Here is a 25,052-nt window from a genome sequence, read left to right as displayed (position 1 = left end):
TTAAACATTTGTTATTGCATTTCATACATTATTGCTTCAACAAATTATTTTTGTTCATATTACTTGGAAAGGGGATGGAGTTAACACCTAAAGTCAAATGAGAAATACTGATAACAACATCATCTGACCTCCACTGTTGTAATTCCCTTCGCGAAGGAAGCAAGGTTTAATTCATATGGCACTTTGGAAGCCATCACTGTCACTTATACCAGAAGAAAATATTTTGTGTGCTCTAATCATAAACTAATCCACTTAGTTTTGAAACGAATAAAATTAAAGCTTCACCCCCAAAACAGGAAAGTACTTTGGGTAGCCACAAAACCACACATCATTTGTTGTTTGAGAGGCTGTGTGAGTTATCTGCTGTTGTTTTGTCATAATCTTGGAGTTGCCTTCGAGGGGAACTAGTTTGCAACATTAGTAATATCTTGCATTTGTATAATGCTCCAGGTGTAGATAAATTGTCCAAGGCACTTCACAGAGGTGCAGTCAGAGAAAAAATGGACTGAGAGGCAAAGGAAATGTCAGGAGGCCACAGAGGTAGATTTTAAGCAGGGCTTGAAGGATAAGAGTGATGTGGAAAGGAAGAAGGATTTGAGGAAGCTTTCCTGCATATGCTGCCTGTATAGTTGAGGGGAAAATTTGCCAATAGTGAAGTAAAATGTGGGGTGGGAGGTGGTGGCTGAAGGTATTCATCTTCTCGATGTTTAACTGGAGAAAATTGGCTTATTCAATATTGAATGTTGGAACCTGATCTAAGCTTCAGTCCAGTCTCCTTAAAAATGTCTTATTTCCAGCTAATATCATCACGTGTCTTCATTTCATCCTCATCGCAATAGCTGCTGCAACTTCCATCCATCCCTTTGACATCTCGAGACTCAAAAATTCTAATGCCTCCTTGCCTCATCGTCCCTCTTTGCTCTCGCTGACCCACATTGGCTTCCCATCCTCCAACACCTCAATTTTAAAATTCTTCTAGTTTCATTTGAATCCTTTCAAGGTGCCGCAGCCTGACCTCTCCATTCATCTGACTCTGGCCTGTCGTGCTGCTCCTGCACCCATTCCCCACCACATTCCCCTCAACCACCTAAGCCTCACACCCTCACCTCACAGCCCCTTGTTATTGGGGCCATTAGTTCAATCCCGTCCTTGGATGACTGTTTATTTAAGTTTGCACTTTCTCCCCATGTCTGCATGGGTTCTTCCGGGTGCTCTGGTTTCTTTCCGAAGTCCAAAGATGTGCAGATTCAGTGGATTGGCCATGCTAAAATTACCCTTAAGAGTCCAAAGATATACATGTTTTTGGGGTTTCAGGAATAGGGCAGGAGTGTGGGTTTGATAAGGTGCTCTGTCAGAGAGTTTGGTGCAGATTAAAATAGAATTAATGGCCTCCTTTTGCACTATAGGGATTCTATGGGGTTCTGTGATAGTAGTGGTAGGGAAGGGGTGGTGGGGTGGGGGAGCCCGCTATGCTGATGGTGGTGTCGGTGGCGGGAGCCCCCGATACTGATGGTGGTGTTTGCAGGAGGGGAGGATGAGAGCCCCAATGCTGATGTTTGTGGTGGGGGGGGGGAGGGCGCGGGGGGACGGCGGTAGAAAGCCCCAGTCCTAATGGTGGAGGGGAGGTGAGAGAGACGATACTGATTGGGGGGACGGGGAATCGCAATGCTTTTGGAGGTGGGGAGGGAGTCACCCCCATTTATATGGGATGCAGTAGGCGGGAGAGACTGGAGTGGGAGGATTCATTTTCTGTGCAGATCACAGCCCTGATCTGCTTCAGGCGTAGCTCCAGATCTGGGCTAAAACCTCCACTGTGCAGCTGCCGAGCTACACGTCAGCTTTCACTCATAGCCTGCCACTCGTAAAAGAAATATGGGAAAATTCCACACATGGTCTGGAATTCTTTCTTTAAATCATGCTTTAAAACCCTCGTAAAATACTCTCGTGGCCAAGTTTTTACTCACCTTTTTTAATATCTCCTTTTCTGACTCACTATCGTTTTTTTTTGATTACACCTTTCTGCAATGTCTTGGGCATTCTACTGCATTAAAAGTGCTATATAGGTACAGCTTGTGAATTGACAGAAGCTCCATTGTTGTTAGATCTGTTTTCTAATCCTTTTTAAAGTGAGGAACCACAAAGTATTTTTAACCCCTTTTATCAGAGTGTTCATTCTTACATATTTTGTTTAAGGTGGGCATTTTTCTGGGATTTCAAAGTTTACTATCTGAGAGCTGTGGAAAATGTTTCAGTCGCACTTTGCCTTTTCATTTTTTACAGGTGTACTTTCATTCTTCCATCAAAATCTGTAATCCGTAAAAATTTGTAGAGGAAGCTCTCTGTCTGATTCATGACTGCTCCTTTCCACAGTCATATGGACAACAATCGGTTTAGCCATTCATATAGTTAACTCTACGTGACCTTGATGTGAATTTCCTTCAGGAGAGTGCCTGATGTTGAAGCATTGGCTGATGCATTGGCGATTCTCCATGGTGTTGCAATAGAAGGAATACCTTTTGCATTTATGTAGAATCTGTATCAGCCTCAGGACATCCTAAAGTACTTTTCAGACATTCAAGTTCTTTTATTGATGCAGAGCGACTGTTAGATTGTAGGAATTTGCATACAGTAGATCCCACAAGCACCTGTGAGATAATGACCGCATAATCCGTTTAATCTGCTTTTTCTTCATGTTGGTTGAGGGAAAATATTGACCAGAACATTGGGAATAATTCCTCTACTCTTCTCTCATCTTCTACATTTCATCCAAAAGGCGGTACCTATGACTTTGCAACACTCCCTCAATACTGCACTGGAGTGTCAATTTGGGTCAAGTGCGAGACTTAACTCAACCTTTTGATTCAGAAGTGCGATGTCTTATCAACTAAGCCATGTCTGACTGAGTATTTAAATGGACAAGCAGCAATGTAGCAAGTGAAGATCATGCAGCATCCCCACTACTCCAGTGTCCAGAAACTTTGCTGTAACAAGCACTAGAGGGGATTCAATTCTTCACGTTTTCAACTACTGTTGAGCAAGTGTAGGTCCACTGAGCAAAAAGCAGGGATGATTCTGGGTCTGAGACTCTGAGTGACAAGCAGCACTTGAGAGGAATGTTGTCTTGGAAAATTGCAGGTTCTCCCCCTGCCATTTTCCAAGAAAGATTGCCTGTGAACTAGACTTCCTGTGATGAGCACCGGATTGTAGAATCACCCTTCATTCCATTTTCATACCTTTGGCAACTGTGTAGCTGTGTCTTTTGTTGCTATAATTAATGAAGAATAGATTGTTCCCAAACACACTTTCATATGATCTTTCAGCTATTTCCCCTCATAACCTATATGTCAGTTGATAAACTGTGATGTGTATGTTTGAATGTAGTGTTGTGCAAACAACTGATTTGCCAGTTTGAAACCCATATACGTGTTGGAATCAGTCCAAAGAACAAATCCTCAAGCAATAGCTGAGAGTAAGAACAGGAACTGCTTTTGTTAAATACATTTTTGTTGAAGTATAAGGAATATATAATGTGTACAGTGTTTGTTAAATATCTGTGTCCAGTAAATAAAAGAATAATTAAATGCTGTCGGCACAATGTTTGGCCGTGGATAATTTCAAATCTTTTTCACAAAATTCCTTGTACTTCCCATCATTATCAAAACACTTAGTTTTACTTTGAACTTGTCGCCATAGAGCTGGATTTAGTGGAGCCTGTCAGAATGGGTGACTCTGCATGATCATGAAATAGGCTCTCATTCCTGCCAGCAGGAAAACTAACGCCGATTAGGTCAATGGTGGGAATGGGCTGATGCTGGGAACTTGACCACTGGTTAATTAGGCTCATTAGCGAGCCACTTAAAGGCCATTATCTCTCATTCCACTGGGATTTAATGGTGGTTCAGCGATTCTTCTTCACCAGTATGGGTTTCCTGAAAGATGTCCAGCAAATCTTGTTGATTTGCCAGCAGCCTCCCTGGGCATCACTCTTTCAAAGGCATTTATTCCATGATCAAGGAACCCACCAGTGGGAAGAGGGGAACCCACTGACAGCCACCCCCTGCCCATGAATCCAACCCCTTCCTACACCGTCCCCCTTCACCAGGACCCCCTCCCTATGACCTCCACCCTGCCATCACTCACCTGTGGTCTGGGTCCCTCAGTGATTCTAGATCTCTCTCATTGGTGCATTGCCAACAAAAGTCACCACTCCCAGTGGTGTTGAAGGGCTATGCAAAGCTGCCTGCCTTTGATTGGTTGGCAGATCTCAATGGACTGAATTTCCATCACCAAGATCCTAAATCTTCAAGAAGACCTGACACTTAAATTCAGGAGCCACAACATCCCCTGCAGAAGTGGCACAGGTTTCCCACTAGGTCTCCAACCAGTGGGTAGGACTCTCGTCAAGATCACAAAATCCAGCCTGTAGTTCAATATAAAAGCAAATGACTGCGAATGCTGGAATCTGAAACCAAAAAGAAAATGGTGGAAAATCTCAACAGGTCTGGCAACATCTGGAGGGAGAGAAAATAACTAATGTTTCGAGTCCAGGTGACCCTTTGACAAAGCTGCCAGACCTGCTGAGATTTTCCATCATTTTTGTTTTGGTTATAGTTCAATCTGTTCAGCTTATTGATTGAATAATTAAAAGGGGGTTTAGTGCAATGACACTGCAATTCTTCCTGGTGAGTTAGGTCTCTTGTCTGCCTTGTTCTCTTAAGTATTGTACTTTACCTGGGTACAATCTGATAATCGAGGTTATCCCCACAGATAATTCATTTTATTTATCCTAATTAAAAGCTACTGCTCTGCAGAGTCAGCACAAATGGATTGGCTGCTTTCTTTGCTTTCCTGAGTATAAATGCAATCGCTCTGTCTCTCTTTTCCTTCTGTGCTTCTTTACTTTTTGCAGGAATTCACCATTTTGGCTGTAAGTACAAATTTATGTGCTCCCTAATACTTTACCTCTGCCCACATTCACCTGCCCCTCTTTCAGATCTGGTCCAACACTCCCCACCCCGCACTCCCCCCCCCCCCCCCCCCCCCCCCCCACAGTTATTTTTCCCTTTATCCTGCTATGTTTGATGCCTCACACTCAACCTGTTGGCATCATGTAAGAAACCATCCAGCACTCAATCACAAGTTCCCCCCCCCTTCACCCCCATCCTTCCCCAAACCTTCACGTGTCCCAACATGTCAGGTCTTTAGTACTGCTTAGTTGGCTAGTGACATCAGATACTGAATTTAAGCAATATCCAAATGGACAGAGCTATTCTTTCATATAGGCATTTGTATTGCTTGTGTTCAGCATATAATTCACAATAGTTGTTCTGTTGTACATTAACTGTTTGTGAAAAAAGTTACCCTTGTTTATACTAATGCTGTTGTACCCCGGCTCCCTACTGCTACATTCTATACCTCTTCCAGTAGAATGCTCTGCCTTCTTTCCTCTACTATCTTCCCTCACACTTTTACCTGGCCTAGCTGATGCGGTTCTGAAACTGAGCGGGATTTTCCGTTGTGCTTGATCTAACCATGTGGTTGCAAGGTACGAATAAAACATGGTTCTGTCAAGCACCATGGAGCGTCACGTATGCCTTCTACAGCATGCCAAGCGAGAGACAATAGAACTATTTTAGAGAGAGGCAGTGTGTTATTCTCTGATTAAAGGCCAACAAACCACAGGATGGTAGTTCTGCAGACAGGCTTTCAGAGCTAGAGACCAATCTTATGACATTTGTATTGATGCCATGGCTGATTGAATTTTCCCATAAAGGAAAGTGGATAAAAAGGACAGACAAGGTTTGATGTAGGAAAAACAGGTGAAGGAACAAATGTAATGAATGTAGCAGATGTGTTACTATTGGCCTGGAAGTGTTCAGTCTTTTTGGATTCCACTCACTATTTCAAAGAAATGGCTCAGGTGGGAGCACTAAGTTGGATTAGATAAAGCTTAGCAACATTATGAGCTAGCTGCAGGAGCAGTGAAAAGGCAGTTAGCTTTGGAGTAGAAATTGCAATAGAAGGCGTCTGCAATGAAAGGTCAGCTTGTAAATGTTACCTCTGCTCTTATCTTTACTGTGTGATAAAGTTCAAGATTGAGTTATTATATTTTAGTTCCTTGAAATTTTGCTTTCTGTATGGTATTTGTAAAATCTACCCAAAATATTTATTTTTTGCTTGTTAATTGCATAGTTCTACTTCTCCTGTTAAAATGCTTGTGCTTCTGTTTGCCGACTTGAGTAATCTGCATATTTTGACTCAAATAATCTGCAGGCACAGAGGATTACAGATCCAAACTCAGTGGAGATTGCTTCCTGGACCTTGCTTGCCCTGAAAAATGTCGATGCGAGGGAACCACTGTGGATTGCTCCAATCAAAGGCTTACGAAAATTCCCGATCACATCCCTCAGTACACTGCAGAGTTGTAAGTTGGCAGAGCAAGCCCACGACTCCAAACATACTTGCTTAGTCTTTCTCATCTACACTTTGGCAGCAAAACAAAGAACTGTAGAATACATTTAGAAAATAGCTTCAGGCAGTAGGCCCACATCACTTGAGCTGAAAGAAAGAAGGTACACTCATGGGAGAAGGGTTATTGGTTGCACATAAACATTAGAAAAAAAGGAAAGGGGAAACATCACATGGATATCTGTTAGCAAGTGTTCATAACTGTGCCACTGTTGGCTCTGGTCTGTAGATCAAATAGAATTTAGACAGCAGTGGTCACATTGTATGAAACAGGGTTTGGTTTTCATGTATTGCGTTACAGAGTGACTTTGTTACCCATAAACCATTGCCCTACATTGATGCCATGTGATTGAGGTGCCAACTCATTAACACTGAATAAAGTGTGTTTTGTGTCTGGGTGGTTGAGAGACATTAAATGATGTGGAGGTCAATTTTTCAGTTTGGTGCGTGTAGCTGCATTCCTCAAGCCATAGGTCTCACTTGGGAGTTGATGCATTGTGGAAAACGCCGCTATAAAACGCACTCACTAAAACACATAGGAATAACACATCCAGTGTAACCCAAAGGAATAACACATCCAGTGTAACCCAAAGGAATAACACACCCAGTGTAACCCACAGGGATAACACACTCAGTGTAACCCACAGGGATAACACACACAGTGTAACCCACAGGGATAACACACCCAGTGTAACCCACAGGGACAACACACCCAGTGTAACCCGCAGGGATAACACACCCAGTGTAACCCACAGGGATAACACACCCAGTGTAACCCGCAGGGATAACACACCCAGTGTAACCCGCAGGGATAACACACCCAGTGTAACCCGCAGGGATAACACACCCAGTGTAATCCGCAGGAATAACACACCCAGTGTAACCCGCAGGGATAACACACCCAGTGTAACCCGCAGGGATAACACACCCAGTGTAACCCAAAGGAATAACACACCCAGTATAACCCACAGGGATAACACACCCAGTGTAACCCAAAGGAATAACACACCCAGTGTAACCCACAGGGATAACACACCCAGTGTAACCCAAAGGAATAACACACCCAGTGTAACCCGCAGGGATAACACACCCAGTGTAACCCGCAGGAATAACACACCCAGTGTAACCCGCAGGAATAACACACCCAGTGTAACCCGCAGGGATAACACACCCAGTGTAACCCGCAGGGATAACACACCCAGTGTAACCCACAGGGATAACACACCCAGTGTAACCCACAGGGATAACACACCCAGTGTAACCCACAGGGATAACACACCCAGTGTAACCCACAGGGATAACACACCCAGTGTAACCCACAGGGATAACACACCCAGTGTAACCCACAGGGATAACACACCCAGTGTAACCCACAGGGATAACACACCCAGTGTAACCCACAGGGATAACACACCCAGTGTAACCCACAGGGATAACACACCCAGTGTAACCCACAGGGATAACACACCCAGTGTAACCCACAGGGATAACACACCCAGTGTAACCCACGGCGATAACACACCCAGTGTAACCCACAGGGATAACACACCCAGTGCAAATCTCAAGGATAACACAATGCGGTGGCTTGTGGCAATACTAGCGAGACTTCCAGTAAAACTGAACAACAGTTTATTGGTAACAAGTGAAGGTAAACTATACAGTGGCACAGAATCACTAAACAGGTTTTCACTCTCTGACTCTAAAGTCCATTCTGCCTGGGACCCTGCTCTCAGAGTGCTACGCTTTCCCCCCATTGGTTGGGGTTCACCCACTCCCTTCTTAAGTCCCTCAACACATATTTACAGAGCAGTTTATGTACAGTTACTATATATGGATTGATGTAAATCTTGGCCTTTACTCCCTTTATTTGAAACAAATCATTCTGGAACATTCTGAACTTATTTACGTAAGTACTGTCAAAAACTATCCAAAATTTAGAAAATCTCCAACCAGTTCAACTTGATTTGGCAAAGCCAATCTCGTCCTATGATACTCGGTCGATGTCCCTCAACATTGTTCATAGATAACTCGGCATCCTGTTATCGATACGACACTAGTATCATGGTTGCCCCAAAAGTTTCCGCATTTTACCCCATATGTGGCCAACTTGGCCGTTGTTCAAAGATTCAACTCCTTAAGTTCAAAGATTCAGCTCCTTCTCAAAGATATTTAAATGTTTGTTCACCTACAACTATGGCCACGTCCCGGTGCAAACCTCCAAATTTAGTGGTCTTCCATTTAGTGTGAGGACTATCTCATTTGGGGTTGTTTTGCTCACTTTCACCATCTTTAAACTGTACTTTTCAGGTTCTTCATCTGAATTCCTCTCCACTTAGTTTACTGGAGCCATGACCATTATTTATTTTGTGCGTTCTGCCTGGCATGACAACATGCCTAGATGTGGCCCTTCTTATTGAACTGAAAATAAACAAATTCTCTGCAGCAGCACACTGCTTCGGGGTGGTCTTCCCCACATCCGGAGCAATTGTCTTGGCATCTGGGCTGACAATCCATTTATTTCCCTGACCACTGACTATGATCCTGTTCCTGGGACCTTGGCTGAACCTCCTCTGTGCCTGTCGACCTTGCTGCTCCCCTTGCAGCCATACTGCCCCACAACTGATTCACCTCACCCACTTGGCCCCACTTTGAAGCTCTGATGAGCCCCCCTCGGCACACTGGGTTGCCTGAGCGATTTTGATCACCCTGTCTAAGGTGATCTTTGTTTCAACCTCTTTTGCACACTTATGTTGTTAAAACCATATTCTAAATGGTCACACAGCATGTCGCTGAGGGCTATGCCGCACTGACAGTGCTCAGCCATTTTGGATCGTCTCTCCAGGGTCCCTGACAACCAATTTAAACTTGTAGCACTGGAGTATGATTGAGGGTCTGTGGTTGAAATGCTCCCTGACCAGCTTCATCAACTGGACAAACGTCAACTTCCTTATGAGGCTGTAGGTTAGGGCCTCACAAACCGTTAATAGAATAACCTTCCGTCTCCCCTCCCCCATTATGTTGTTCACCATTAAAATGTAACGGAGCCGCTCAATATGCTGCCTCCAACCTTCGGCCCCTGGTTGAATGGGTCAAGCTACCCACTCATGGGCATTTTTCACTCAATGTTTTATGATTCCGTCGACGCTTTTTGATTTCTCAGTTTGTTTTGGAGACTTCTCCCTTCCCCCTTGAATTCTGAGGTACAAAAGATTTGCATTCGATCTGGTTTACACTTGTCACCAATGTGGTAGCTGGGGGCAATATTTCCAGTGTAACCGAACAATGGTTTATTCTTAACCAAATAAGTCTTCACTCTCTGGCTCCCAGGTCCATTCTGCCCAGGGCCTCGCTCCCAGTGCCCTTTCCTTTTTCCTCATTGGTTGCAGTCCGCGCTCTCCCACGCTCATGTGATTTGCCGATGGAAAATTGTGACCGTTGTGAATCAGGTCTGATGAAGCCCATGCCCAAATTTGTCATGCCAAGGTCTGTGCTGGAATTGCAAAACTGTAACACACAACCCATATAGCCTAGCTACAGCAGCCTCTACTTTTGTTAAAGCAGTATTTCTCTCGCAAAATTAAATTGAATGGCTTAAGTTTAATTGTTTTTATGCTGTGAGCCTGCAATTGTCATTTGGTAAAGGCATTGCCACACATGGATTGGAGGTATGAGATAGGGGTAAGCCCAACTCATCCGGATAATCAGTTCGATGTTACGATTGATCCCAGTCTGGGCTATGAAGTTAACTTTGCTGCCTGGCTTTCCCATCCTGATTGCTTTCCAGTAAATCCTGCTGGAAAATGCACTTCTGTTGAAACTGAGGAAAGAATCGTTGGTAATGTCACCCTGCCAAATAATTGACCAGAAGCCCCGTCAAAGTACATGCGTAAAGCATGGCATGAGACTGGTGCCTAGTGAATATCAGCATCGCTCAGCCCCTTCAGGAGAAAAGGGAGGAAGTTGCAGTGAGGGTGGTTTGAATTCCAACATTTCTGTCTTGTTTAATCTTCGTTCAGGGTAAAGGTGGCTCAATCTGAACTCTCACTCCCAAGTCAAGGTTGTACGACTGCCGTAACATAGTCCATAGTCATAGTGGTGTATTTCAGCCCCATGTTCATAATTAGCGGCGGACAAATCAATTCCCTTCAGGTCACCTTCATGCTCTTGAGGGAAACTGAAGGTGACACAGTATTCAGATCCCCATCTGGTTAAAAATTAATATAAAACTAGGTGAAATCAAAAAAAAGTATTACTCTCAACTGTCCAACTTCAAATGAAAATATTTAGAAGTAAATTCTTCAACATTAAATTGACCAAAGCTATCTCAAAGGAATCAACAGGTTCAGGTTGGAAAAAGAAAACGTGTGGTTTTAAGTGTGAAACGTTCAGCTTAAAAACGTTCTTGCAATATCATTTTTCTAATTTCTTTATTTTCCACTTGAACATTTTAGGCGTCTTAACAACAATGAATTTACAGTCTTGGAAGCCACTGGGATCTTCAAGAAACTTCCTCAGCTCCGCAAAATGTAAGTTGAACTTGCACCTTAGAACAGTTTTCCCAAATGCAGCTGATGAGCAGCTTCCACCTCTGTGAGCTCTGTTTTGTGAAAGACATTTTGTTTAAGACAATTCCACAAGTGACCTGTAATATACTGTTAGCGTGGTGAGTGAGGCAGATCGGAGTTGGCAGGTTGCTCCTGTGTGCTAAACTGCTGTCAAAAGCAACTCTTCATTAGTCGAGCACTGGCATCTCCCTCAATTTCACATTCAGCCAGCTGACCTCTTCTGCCAGCACAGCAGGGACTGCCAGCTCCTTTAAGCCAAAAACAGGATCAGCAATCTCCCCTAACTCCCAGTGCAGCACTCCCCAAATTACTGTCTCCTTTCAGTATATATAGCACAGGCCTCTGATTTTACAAATTAATGTCACATTTAGTAATCAAGGACAAAGGACTATTTTAGTCTTTTTTTCGAGTAACTGCTATTTAAGTATCGGTAACCAATTTAAAAAAGTTTTACTAGGATGGGATTATGACTTGAAAGTTTTGGTTCACTTCCTGATCGGGCAATTAAAATAGGGCAGGGCGACAAGTGGATCATTTGCATTTTCATGTCACATTTGCATGTACCAAAACCTGACAAGTAGCAGTAATTAAATAATAAATTTTGAACACTGGAATGTAATTCAACACAGTGTAAACAGTAAGTCGATATGAAGGAAGTGCCCATTTAACCAAGAGTTTCCAGAAATACATCAGTATAAAAATATTGGAAGTTGACTAGCATTCTGCTGCATTCTGACCATATGGTTGGCAGGAATCAGCCTAGGCGATGTGCTGGGATATACTGCATCCCAGCCTTCCTCATCAGCTTGTGTATCTCAGTTGATAGTACTATTGCCTCGGAATCACAAGGTTTTTGGTTCAAGTTTCACTCTAGGGCTTAAGCAGAGAAATGAAGGTTGACAGTCCAGTCCAGTACCGAGGGAACTCCTTTGGAGGAAACTTTAAAATGAAGCCTCACCTGACTGTTCAAGTGAATGTCAAAGACATTTTAGTAGATTTTTCATAAATCTCAACATAGATGTACTCCACTGAGAAAGAACAGTCTATGAGAAGGATACACCATCTATGGCTAAGAAGTTAAGGATGGTATCAAATTGAAAGACGCTGCAAAGATTAGTGGTAGGCCAGAACATTTGGCAAGATTTTAGAGAATAACAAAGGATGAGTGAATCAATACTAGAGGGAGAAATGGAGTATGAGAGAAAACTAGTATGCAATATAAAAACAGACAGTAAAATCTTCTGCAAATATATTCTACCAAGTTCTACAAAGGAAAATCATAGCTAATGTGAGCATTGGTGCCACAGAGGATGTGACTGGGAATTAATAATGGGGGGAAAGGAGATGGTAGAAGCTTTGAACAAGTAATTTCTATCTTTCTTCACAAAGAAATGAGAGAAAAAAACATCCAAAGAATAATAGAAAAGTAAGGGAGAAAAGGGAGGGAGCAAATGAAAACAATCATCATCATGAGAAAAAGTACTGGAAAAATTAATGGGACTAAAGACTGATAAGCACCCTGCATCTTAGGGTCTTGAGAAGTGGATCCAGAAACAGTTGTCATCTTCCAAAATTCCCTGAATCTGGAAAAGTCCCAGTGGATTGAAAAACCTCTATACAAGCAAGGAGGGAGATAGAAAGTAGGAATCTGTTGGCCAGTTACCCTAGCAGCTTTCAATGAAAGAAAGCTAGAATCCATTATTAAGGTGGTAGGTAGCAGCAGGACATTTAGAAAATCATAATAAAATCACGTAGAATCAAGATGATTTTGTGAATTATTAGAATTCTTTGAGGATGTAACAAACAAGTTGGATAAAGTAGAACCGGTAGATGTCATAGAATAATGGGCGGAATTCTCCGCAAGGCCCGACGCCGTCATGAAACCCGGAGAGGTTCACGACGGCGTCGGAAGCCGCTCCTTGCCCCCTATTCTCCCCCACCCCCCCCCCCCCTCCCCAGGGGGGCTAGGAGGGCCGTGCCGTAAATCTCGGCCGCGGGGCCTTGTCGCTGGCGTCAAGGCCCGGCGCGCCGAGAATGAGGCGGCCGTCTCGCCTAATAACGTCAACCGTGCATGCGCAGGTTGGCCGGCTCCAACCCGCGCATATGCGGCTGACGGCTCAAACCCGCGCATGTGCGGTTGCCGTCTTCCCCTCCGCTGCCCCGCAAGACGTGGCGGCTTGATCTTGCAGGGCGGCGGAGGGGAAAGAGTGCGTCCCTTTGAGACGCCGGCCCGACGATCAGTGGGCACCGATCGCGGGCCAGTCCCCTCCCGAGCACGGCCGTGGTGCTCACTCCCCTCTCCGCCCCCCCACAAGCCACAAAACAGCTTTTGGCGCCATGTTCACGCTGGCAGCGACGAGGTGTGGTTGCCGCCGGCGTGAACCGGTCGGGAACGGCAGGCCGCTCGGCCCTTACGGGCCGGAGAATCGCCGGTCGCCGTTTGGGGGGGGAGGGGTGAGAGAATCGCGGGGGGTGCCAGAGCGGCCCTCCCGCGATTCTCCCACCCGGCGTGGGAGGGGAGAATCGCGCCCATAGAATTTACAGTGCACAAGGAGGCCATTCCCATAACAGCCTCCCCGAACAGGCGCCGGAATGTGGCGACTAGGGGCTTTTCACAGTAACCTCATTGAAGCCTAGTCGTGACAATAAGCGATTTTCATTTTTCATTCCATTCAGTTCATCTGCATCGACCCACTGAAAGAGCACCAAACTTAATCCCACGCCCCCACTCTATCCCTGTATCCCAGTAACCCCACCTAACTTTTTGGACACTAAGGGGCAATTTAGCATGACCAATCGACCTAATCTGCACATCTTTGGACTGTGGGAGGAATCAGGGGCACCCAGGAGGAAACCCACGCAGACACGGGAAGAATGTGCAGACTCCACACAGACAATCACCCGAGGCCGGAATTGAACATGGATCCCTGAAACTGTGAGGCAACAGTGCTAACCACACTGCCACTGTGCTGCCCCTAATGTTTTTGGATTTTGACAAAGCATTTGATAAGGCGCCATGTAAAAAGTTACTGAAAAAGTCCTCATGGTGTTGGAGGTAATATGTTAGAATGGATAGAGGAGTGGCAAAGTAACAGGATGAATGATCATTTTCAGGTTGGCAAATGATAACTAGGGGACTGCCACAACTATTTACAATGACTTGGTTGAAAGGGTACAAAAGGTGGAATTCTCCAGTCCTCCACAGCAGATTTTCCCACAGCAGAGGCAGCACGCCATCAGCCGGAGGCAGGATCTTCTCGTTCCACCATAGTCGATGATGTTTTACAGTCCACATCCGTGCAACTGTCAGGGAATCTGCAATGGGGGTCATTTGGGCAGGACCAGTAGATCCCACCGGCAGAAAGGGCTGGCGGTTTCTACCCAATAGTCTGAAAAGTGATATATATATAGACTAAGTGAGTGAGCAACTGTTTGGGAGATGGAGTATCATGTGTAGTTGCCCACTTTAGCAGGAAGAACAGAAAAGCTGAGTATAATTTCAGCAGAGAGCGAGTGCAGAATGCTGCCTTACGGAGGCAGCTTGTTTTTGTACATAAATCATAAAACGTTAGTTTGCAAGAAAAGAACGTGATTGGAAAGGCAAATGAAATGTTGGCTTTTATTGCAGACAGGTTGGAGTGTAAAAGTAGGGATTTCTTGCTACTGCTGTAGAACACATTTGCGACACCGCATCTGGGGCAGAATTTTACGCTTCCTCCAAGGCTGGATGTGAGGCAGGGGGGACTGTTGAATTGCACGGATGTAATTCGCCCCCTGGGACCCTGCTAGCCCCTGCATATGCAATTTCACGGTTGGGCGGGCAAGGCCTCGGTGGAAAACCCACTCTTTCATCTATTAAGGCCCTTAAGTGGCCACTTAATGGCCACTCAAGGGCCTTTACCCACCCAGCCACAAAGTCCCAGGTTTCTCCTCTTCCCCCATCCTTGCCCCCTCCCCTGAACACCCCCCCCATCACTCTCTTTCTGCTTCCAAGTAAATATCGATGCCATTACTCTATTTTTACAAAAATCCAACATTAAGACTGAAACATTCGAAGTCTGTATGGTCTGTATGACTTATTAGCACTTTGGGAAGACACTAGTTTTAATTGATTACTCAATAAGCGCTTGGATCTTGTCACAATTAAGTGGGCAGGTCAATTAAAGCTCAAGAAGAACTCACACGACCACTTTCTCAGCTAGGGATGGGCAATAAATAATGCCCTCAGAATGAATAATACAAAACCATTTGCAGATGATATGTGGAATCAAAACCTTGGCCGGGATTCTCCCCTACCCGGCGGGGCGGGGGGTCCCAGCGTGTCGGAATGGCGTGAACCACTCCGGCGTCGGGCCGCCCCAAAGGTGCGGAATTCCCCGCACCTTTAGGGGCTTGGCCCATGCCAGAGTGGTTTCCACTCCGCCAGCTGGCGTGAACGGCTTTTGGCGCCACGCCAGCCGGGGCCAAAAGGACTTCGCCGGCCGCCGTAAGTCCACGCATGCGCCGGAGCGTCAGCGGCTGCTGACGTCATACCGGCGCATGCGCAGGGGAGGTGGTCTCTTCCGCCCCTGCCATGGTGAAGGCCATGGCAGGGGCGGAAGAAAAAGAGGGCCCCCATGGCACAGGCCCGCCCCCCGATCGGTGGGCCCCGATCGCGTGCCAGGCCACCGTGGGGGCACCCCTGGGGTCAGATTGCCCCGCGCGCCCCCCCCCCCCCCAGGACCCCGGGGCCCGCCCGCACTGCCAATCCCGCCGGTACCAGAGGTGGTAAACCACGCCGGCGGGAAAGGCCTGTCAGTGGCGGGACTTCGACCTATCACGGGCCAAAGAATCGCCGCGGGGGGCCCACCGACTGGCGCGGCGCAATTACCGCCCCCGCTGAATCTCGGGAGGTGGAGAATTCGGTACACAGCTGGGGTGGGATTGACACCGGCCCGGGGGGGGGGGGGGGGGGGGGGGGGGGGTCAGAGAATTCTGCCCCTTTTACAGTGCATGAGGATGTTTTGGTTTGAATGCCGGAAAGAAAAATGCCAGAAAGTGTGAACTTAATTTGTTCTTTTGCTACTATGTCATGAAGTGGAAATTCTGCTCACGTTTAATCTGGGGTGACCACGTCCTAAATCCAAAGAACAGAGTAATTTAAGTAGTAGGGATGGACATCTGTACCTAATGCAGCAGTGACATCTTCCCTGTGGGGGCAGGGCAATCTCAGAGGAGCAGCTTGCCAGCCTGAGAGGGCACGGAAGAGGTTGCTCAGGCCAATGGGTGGGGAAGGCTAAGAACCATAGAATTGCTACAGTGCAGAAGGAGGCCATTCGTCCAGTCGATCCTGCACCGACCCACTGAAAGAGCACCCTACCTAGGCCCATTCCCTATCCCTTTAACCCACACAACCCGCACATCTTTAGACCGTGGGAGGAAACTGGAGCACCCAAAGGAAACTCACACAGACACAGGAAAAAGTGCAAACTCCATGCAGTCGCCCAAGGCCAGAATTGAACCTGGGTCCATGGTGCGGTGAGACAGCAGTGCTAACCACTGTCCCACCGTGCCACTCACGGTATCTTTTGTTCCAAGATCTTGCTCCAATGGCAATCGATCCTACTGCATTCAGACTTTTTAACTTTGCAGCCTACTTCAAGCTTAGAATAGAACCTATGACTGCTCTCTGTTGATATAGATTCCAGTGGGCCTCTCAGGAGTACATCTGGGGGTTTCTATAATAATCTGGGAGTTCCTGAGACACACTTCAAGCTACTGTCACAGTGTTACTGAAGCAGACAGGAGAAACACTCTCATTAGCACAATTTTACATTCAACTTAAATGGGGCAGAAGTCCACCAGATCATGATTCTGCTCCAAATTCCAATAATTTATATCACAAGACTCCAGAATTGTGTTCTGTCGGAGGGTGCATGTTCCTCCCTAATGTGTTTATTGGGGAGGGACCGGGTTCAATCTGCTGTCTGATTGCATTAATAGAATTTATTTGGCTTGACTTTCAACACCTCCATCAGATTGCTGACTGAGAAAAATGCTTTCTGTTTAATATTTGTTTCATATATCCATATAAGGCAATGCTCATGTGATAAACCTGGCATCTAAGCCCACCCAGGTAAGTACTTTCAATTAAGATTGTAACTTTCTGAATTCCTTCCACATTTTGTCTTTTAGAAATTTGAGCAACAATAAGATTACAGATATTGAGGAGGGTGTGTTCGAGGGAGCTACAGGTGTGAATGAAGTGCTATTGACGGGTAACCGCCTAGAAACTGTACACCGGAAAATGTTCAAAGGACTGGATAGTCTTAAAACACTGTAAGTAAAACAAGTTTTTCATTAATTCTCCATTTTGCACAACTGGACAGTGCGTCACTGTCGATTATAACAACTGCCTCCTGAGTTTTTCTATTGACACAATGTAAACAATCTCATTACTGATAATGCCATTATCTCTTTGGATGCTTTGCTCATTTTTTTTCCCATGGGTTTAGATTATGTGCATGCAGACTAAAATTCAGCTATGCATTCAGAATAAAGAGTTGGATCTGTTTACATTTAATCAAGTAATCAGCACTTATAATTTTTGATAAATATATTCAAAGCACACTGACCTTAATAAATTGCCTGAACACTAATCAAATGGAGACAGAGGGCTTGATTCTCCCGATCCATAACCAAGTGTTCCCACCAACGGGCAAACAAGAGTGATTCCTGCTAGCGTTCGGAACGACCCCGAAGTGCCACGCAATGGCACTTGGCACATTTTGTTTCCTCAAATGGGTTTTCAGTGCCACACCAGGCATATGCTGGAACTGAGAGGGCGAGCCCTAATCACTGTCAGCTCCACACCTCAAAGACTAGTGTGCCATGTTTAATGGGCACCCGATTTTAAATGTTATTGTAGCCCCCCCGGATCGCTGACATGCCCCCCACCCCCACCTCCAGTACCCCTCTTCAGCCCCCCAGTTTCCTCCTTCAGCCCTCCCTCATTCCCCCCTTACCCCATCCCTCCCTCACCTCCCCCTTCTCTATTCCCGCCCTGGGCACACCCAACCTGGCACCTTTCAGTCCGAGGGATGTCGGGAAACCCGTTATAGCCGACTGGTGGGGGTCAGGAGATTCGCGACTGGTTTGACACCTGGCGTGTATCCCACGTTTGGCCTAACGTGGGCCATTGCGAACCCGACGGCTAGCGGGCAGTCCCAGAGAATCCGGTCCAGAGTCACAAAAAATCATGGCCTCACAGACCTTACGCTGGAGGTATTAAATACACTTTTACATTTATGTTCAGATTTTATGAGAATAGCACACTAGTTTAAAATCTGTTTTAATCACAGCAGCATTATGATGGTTTGAGTTTCCTATGGGGAAGTGCTTTTCTGCATTCTGTCCTATGTTTACATGGCCCAGGGCAGCACAGTGGCCTAGTGGTTAGCACAACCGCCTCACGGCGCTGAGGTCCCAGGTTCGATCCCGGCTCTGGGTCACTGTCCGTGTGGAGTTTGCACATTCTCCCCGTGTCTGCGTGGGTTTCGCCCCCACAACCCAAAAATGTGCAACGTAGGTGGATTGGCCACGCTAAATTGCCCCTTAATTGGAAAAAATAATTGGCTAATCTAAATTTATTTTTAAAAAATGTTTACATGGCCCAGGAGAGTGCGGCATTTTAAAGTCGATAGGATTATGAAAACTGGATGACTTAAATGCACTGTACTCTGTAAAAGTGCTTTATGTTAAATCAGTAAATGATAGGGAGTATTTATTGGTATAATCCTGGATTATGTAGTTGCACCATTACTTCTGAATCATAAAGTTGAGTGTTTAAGGTATGTTGATATTTTAGTGCAATTATGAAGAGGAGCTGCATTTTGAGGTATTGGTGCGATTCAGTGACTGCATTGCGCCCAGCGCGGATCGGGGTGCACTGGGTGAATAGTGGGAGAGGGAACAATAGAGATTCATGCCAGATGTGAACCAATTTGCAATTCACCTGACTGGCTCACTATGGCGAGTTCCAGATCTCACCCAAAAATGGCCTTAATTAACCCTAATTTGCGGTATTTCAATCCTAATGAGATTGAAGTCGAATGCAGCAGCCTTCTGGGAATTACCTGACTCCGCAGTGGGAAGATACGCAGGAGTCGTTTAGTACTCCTTTTCAAAAACAGGAAGCTGGCACCATGGTTTCTGAGGAGTGAGTAGCCATTTCCATTTTCCGGCATGCTGCTCAAGGACACTGGAGCTACTGCCCCAGTGCTTGGGGAGTGGGGGCCCCCTCAGGGGGATTGGATATGGTCGGGGGGCTAAAGTGTTCCAGGTCAGGGAGTAGCCCCTGGATCGGGATGGGGGGGGGTGAGGGGCTTAGCATTTGTGAGGTCTTCAAACCATCTTTAAATATTGTGAAGACCTATAACAGGGGCAATCACAGCTGCAGCCTGTCTGTCTTACTAAACTCTCCCAGGACTGGGCCCTGCTACAACTTCTCTCCTGAAAATCAATTTCACTCCCTTTTACTTTAGCTTCACAGCTGAAGGTTATCTCAAAGGAGGGATTAGCCTTGTTAGTTGTGATAGCACTTCACGCTCCTGAACACCCACATGATTCCTCGAAGGCACAGGTGCCATATCTCAGAGGATAATTAGTGCACTGCATGTCCAGCAACCTTTGAAGCCTGAACAGTGGGCCTGAACTCTGGGAGCATTAGCACCATAGAGGCAGCTGCCAACAATCAAACAGTAAAGAGCAGGGCTTCACCACTGAGGATGCTCTCGCAGCCAAAGGGTAAGTGTGTGGACAATTTTGAAAATGCCAATAAAAATAATTTTTTAAAAAGTGTGTGGATGAGCAGAGGGCAGCTGAAGATGGCCTCCCTAATGTTCCCAACAAAGGTCTGGGGTCCAGAGGCTCCTGATGTGGCCAGGAATAAGCGTGCAAAGCAAGGTTATCCAGCGCATCTGGCTTGCTGGATGGCACTCTGAGAGAATACGTATCAGCCATGGTAAGGGAGGGAGAGACTTGGGGAACTGGAAGGTCCCGGGATGGAAGCCCCAATGGATTCTTGGTCTCTGTGCTTCTCCAATTCCTTCCAGGTGAAACTGTTTTCTGGTGTGGATCCCACAGAGGCTGTGCTTGTGGTAGCCGAGGCGGACAGACTCCTTGGAAGGCAGCAATAATAATGCAGACTGGAGGCAGCACCCCATGTGCCCAGGCTGCCGCACATCCTGCAGACCCATTCACCCATCAGGCTGAGGAGCCAGAAGGGGAGGGCCGTGACGACCCACGGTTACATGCATTGTTGGTCTTTCCATGAACTAACGGACATCATATGCCGCACAAGACCGCGTCTCAGCAGGGAGACAGTACGGCACCTCTGCCACATCCTCACGGACATGGCATTCATGGAGGTTGAGGACACTCGCTCCTACTGGCCAAACATGTTACCGCAGCCCTCAACGTCTCTGCCACCGGTTCATTCCAGTGCTGAAGTGGGGACCTGATTGGCATTTGCAATCTACAGCTCACAGGTGTATCCGGGAGCTGGCAGATGCTCTGTATGCCCGGGCATCACCTTTGACCTGGGCCAGGCCCACCAGGATGCCTGAGCTGCAGGATTTGCTGCCTTTGCCAGGATGCCCCAGGTCAAGGGGACAATTGATGGCACGCATAACATCCTGCGAGCTCTGGGGTATCAGGAGTGCTCTATATTAACAGGAGGGAGGTTCAACTCCCTGAATGTTCAGATCGTTTGCGACCATTACCTCAGGATCACGCTGCTGAAAATACGGTTACAATGTCTTGACTGCTCTGGCAGTGTGCTGCCGTACAGCCCCCAGAGGGTCTCCTGCTTTGTCCTAGTCTGCTGTGCCCTCCATAATTTGGCACAGCATTGCGGAGACATGCTGGAGGAGGCGGAGGGACATGTGGCCTCATCTGAGGAAGAGGAGGAGGTGGAGCAGGAGAAATGCCGCCACATCAGACAGCCAATCTGCAGCCTTTAGTGGTGCTGCCGAACGGCAGCTGAGCTGGAGTCTCTGGCAGGCGATCAAGGAGGCGAAGAGCATCAGCCCATTCCCCACAAAGAGCTCTGGCTGCTCTGATAGCCTGAAGACAACCATGAGGCACGTCTCCACCCTCACTCCCACAACCTTGGACATGGCCTCAATGAATGGCCTCAAACAAGTCTGGCGCATACCCAGAACATGTGGGTGCAGTTGGCTGGGCCTCCCTGGCACCATTCAAGTTTGTCCTCTACATCCGGAAAGAACCCACTCATTCATATTTTCATTAGGTGCGTCCTGTGCACCACCTTTATTTGTGTTAAGTTCAACCCTGCGCATGTGCAGATGACGTTTGCCCAGTTCAGTGCTTCGATCTTAGTCCTGCCTCCCAATCTCCCTGCTTAGTTCTTCCTCCCAGTTTTTCTTTTTCTCGTCCAGGGGTGAGTGTTGTCCATACATGTCCTCCTTCTCTCTCTCTCTCTCTCTCTCTCTCTTTCTCTCTCTCTCTCTCTCTCTCTCTCTCTCTCTCTCTCTCTCCCCCCCCCCCCCCCCCCCGGAACCCCCCCAGGTCGCTCACATTCAGTAGTCTTTCTAATAGTGAATGTCCTGATATCTGGGCGTATATTGTCATTTCCTTGCGGAGGAAAATTTGACCTCGGGTCGTTCCCTCTCAGGAACTGCGACTTCTCCGTGAGTTCCCCAGGGTGGCTACTCTACCGTCCTGGTTCATGTCCCTAACCATCAGTGTCCCCTCATCCTGTCACCACCTCTTTAAGGAGGTGCCATTGTTGCGGGAATGAACCCGTGAGTATTGCAGTTGGGACCATGATGGACATTTTAGTTAGTCCGAACTGCTGCCTCATTTGAGTCTACATTGGGAGCGTGGCTTCTACCACTGGGCTTTTCAATTAACTTGAGGGATCTGAACAGAAAGAGGAACCTGGGCAGCACGGTCATCTTGATTGTCTCTGTTCTCCCTGCGAGGGAGAGTGGGAGTGAACCCCACCTTTGCAAATTCTTTTTAACTTTCTTCACTTTCTTCACATGTGGATCAGTGTCCATTCATGGGCTTTTTGAGTTCCCATATTGCGGAATTTGCTCCATGGGTGGCGATGTGCCTGGCCCGTCTCCAACCTCACATACATGTACTGTGGTGAGTGGTTGGAGTTCACGATTGCGGCCACTCCTAATATCCCTGGAAGCACCACTTTACCCACTACGAAGACATCAATACTGGGGTAGACCCTGTGTACCTTGGAGAAGAAGGAGGACTCCTTCTCTCCTGGGTGTGTGAGCCTCCAGAGGTCTACTGCTCTCATCTGCTCCATGAAGTTGTTCAACTCTCTCGCCATGTTTAATCGTTTCCCTGATTCGCAGCTGGATCTGTCTGTTCATGGGTCCTATATGCAGTTAAAGTGTGCCCCCCCCCCCCCACCCATAATGTGACACTGTGCGTCTTTGTTGGGGGATTTCTGCCATGAGTTTTATGAATACCACATCGTCCCACTTGGGAGGGTACATGTTTACGAGGGCCACTGGTTCCCCTTCCAGGACACCAGCAACCATGAAGTCATGTCCCCCTGGGTCCGTTATCATCTTTGTCGGCATGAAAATTGCCCTCTTCTTGAGCAGTATGGCCACCCCTCAGTCCTCATCCCATAACATGATAGGTACGTCTGTCCCATCCAGTTCTTTTTACCCGCAGTCAGTCCCTCTCTCTCAGTTGCGTTTCTTGAAGGAAGACAACATCGGCCATCAGACTTTTCAGATAGGCAAAGACTCTGGATCTTTTCACTGGTCCGTTAAGTCCCCTTTATGTTCCAGGTGACTATTCCGATGGAAGGTATCTGCCCCCCCCCCCCCCCCCCCCCCCTACTCCCAGCTTGTGGGGTATACTTACATAGAACATACAGTGCAGAAGGAGGCCATTCAGCCCATGGAGTCTGCACCGACCGACTTAAGCCCTCACTTCCACCCTATACCCATAACCCAACAACCCCTCCTAACCTTTTTGGACACTAAGGGAAATTTAACATGGCCAATCCACCTAACCTGCACGTCTTTGCACTGTAGGAGGAAATCGGAGCACCCGGAGGAAACCAACGCAGACATGGGGAGAACGTGCAAACTCCACACAGACAGTGACCCAGCGGGGAATTGAACCTGGGGCCCTGGCGCTGTGAAGCCACAGTGGTATCCACTTGTGCTACCGTGCTGCCCTCATTACCTTGTGGATGCGCCCCTGCACTCCGGGGTTTCCCTTTAATCCAGGGGCCATCCAACATCGCCGTTGTCGCCATATTAGCCATGTGGATAGGCCCCTGCACTTCGGAGTTTCCCTTTGTCCAGGGGCCATCCAAGATGACCATTGTCGCTAGGTTCACCATGTGGACCGGCCCCTGCACCCCAGATTTCCCCTTTGTTTGGCCGTTCTTGGTGTGCTTGTTTCTGTTGCTGCCGTGTGTGCTCTGTCATAGCCAGCATTCTACACACACCTCCTCCACCCCACCCCTGGTTTCCCCATGGATGAGTGGGCCCCCCCCTCATCTTTCCCCCCTCTCTGAAGTTTTCTCTTCTCCCCCCCCCCCCCACCACCACACTTCTACTAGGCACTCCCTCCCTCTCGGGAGCTATGCCGTGGCCCCCCCTTCTCCCGTACTTCCCTGCACTAGCTTGCTCGCTGGTGTGGTGGCACTGCCCCCAGGAAGCGATCATTACCTTCTCCTGCCCAGTGTGATCCTTCCCCCTGCCCCTAGAGTTGTTTGTGGGCATTTAACAGTAGCTGTGGCGGTCTTGAAGGAGGATTGGAGACATTTTTCGTAAACCTAGTAGCCTATGTTTGGGCTAAAAGTGACAAATTCAAACGTCCAGGACGGAACCATCTTTCCTGCATCCGAACCCCATATCCATGTCACCACATATCCATGTCACCACAGCTCAGGGAGAATCTTGTCCAGAGGTTCGGCATTTGACTGGGACCCAGCTGTGCTCTGGGATCCAGCAGACGTCCGATTGCTGACTTCAGCTGATATGTATCGGCAACTGAGTGATGCTCACCGGATTGCACCCCAGAAGCCTGTCCGTTGATGTCACTCACCGAGATATGTGTCTCTGCGCTGGTGGAAGATACAGGTGAAAGCTGTGGGGCGGGGGCAGTAGGGATTCAAGCCTCCACTGGGGTTCACGCCGCTCCAGCCTTGCATCCTGGTGCGGACTGGGGGCGGTGCCAACCCGCGCATGTGCAGTGGCGAAGCGCCAACCGATGCATGCGCGCTAAACTCACGGAATGCACCGTCCTTGACGCAACATGGCGTGGAGGTTCTGGGGCCAGACGCTCAACAAAGTAGCCCCGGGAGGGGGGAGAGGCCGGCCCGCCGATTGGTGGGCCCTGACCGTGGACCAGACCCCATTGGAGGCCCCCCCCCCCCCCCCAGTGAAGGAGCACTTTTCCCTGCCCCACAGGCCGCCCCCTGATCCTTCGAGCAGAGTTCCCGCCAGCCGCGACAAGGGGTGAACGACGGCGGCGGGACTCTGCCGTTTCCGCGCAGCCATCCGGGCCGGAGAATCAGTGGCCCGGCCGTGGACATCAGCCGCTCACCATTGGCGCCGCTCCAAACACGCAGGCGCAAATGCCGCCGATTCTCCGCACCTCGGAGAATCGCGCGCCAGCATCGGGGTGGCATGGCGCGGTTGCGGCGATTCTCCGGCCCGGCGCGGGGCTGGGAGAATCGCGCCCATGATGCCTCACCAGTGGTATTCTTGATTCTTGGAGTTCTCCTCTGAGATGTTCTCTTGGGTGACGGGGGTCGGTTGGTATACGTTTCTGAATAGCCCATCCTCATCAAATGGTGATCCTGCGAGACAATGGTCATGTCGCTAGTGAGAGGAAGGTTAATTTTTTCTGACATGAACAACTCACTTGAGACAGGTCACCTGGGTGAAAAGGCAGTGGATCCTCACCTGTCCGGCACGGGCAAACTCTCTGTCAGTGACTGCTCCCTCCTCGGGCAACCCTCGA

General features: G+C 47.7%; 1 protein-coding gene across 17 annotated transcripts in view; it reads left to right on the top strand.

Annotated features, from left to right (window-relative positions):
- Positions 1-25,052, top strand: part of slit2 (slit homolog 2 (Drosophila)) — a 537,548-nt gene that overhangs the window by 389,583 nt on the left and 122,913 nt on the right. For 10 of the 17 annotated variants that reach the window (XM_038791516.1, XM_038791512.1, XM_038791513.1 and 7 more), the window contains 3 exons: positions 6,274-6,424; positions 10,920-10,994; positions 17,208-17,351. In XM_038791516.1, coding sequence (XP_038647444.1) covers positions 6,274-6,424; positions 10,920-10,994; positions 17,208-17,351 — 370 coding nt within the window. Of the gene's footprint in view, positions 1-4,909; positions 4,928-6,273; positions 6,425-10,919; positions 10,995-17,207; positions 17,352-25,052 lie in introns of all 17 variants that reach the window. The other 7 variants (XM_038791499.1, XM_038791501.1, XM_038791509.1 and 4 more) reach the window with 1 other exon arrangement.

This window comes from Scyliorhinus canicula, chromosome 3 (genome assembly GCF_902713615.1).
Source record: "Scyliorhinus canicula chromosome 3, sScyCan1.1, whole genome shotgun sequence".
Lineage (NCBI taxonomy): Eukaryota > Metazoa > Chordata > Chondrichthyes > Carcharhiniformes > Scyliorhinidae > Scyliorhinus > Scyliorhinus canicula.
This window is presented reverse-complemented; position numbering and strand designations above follow the sequence as displayed.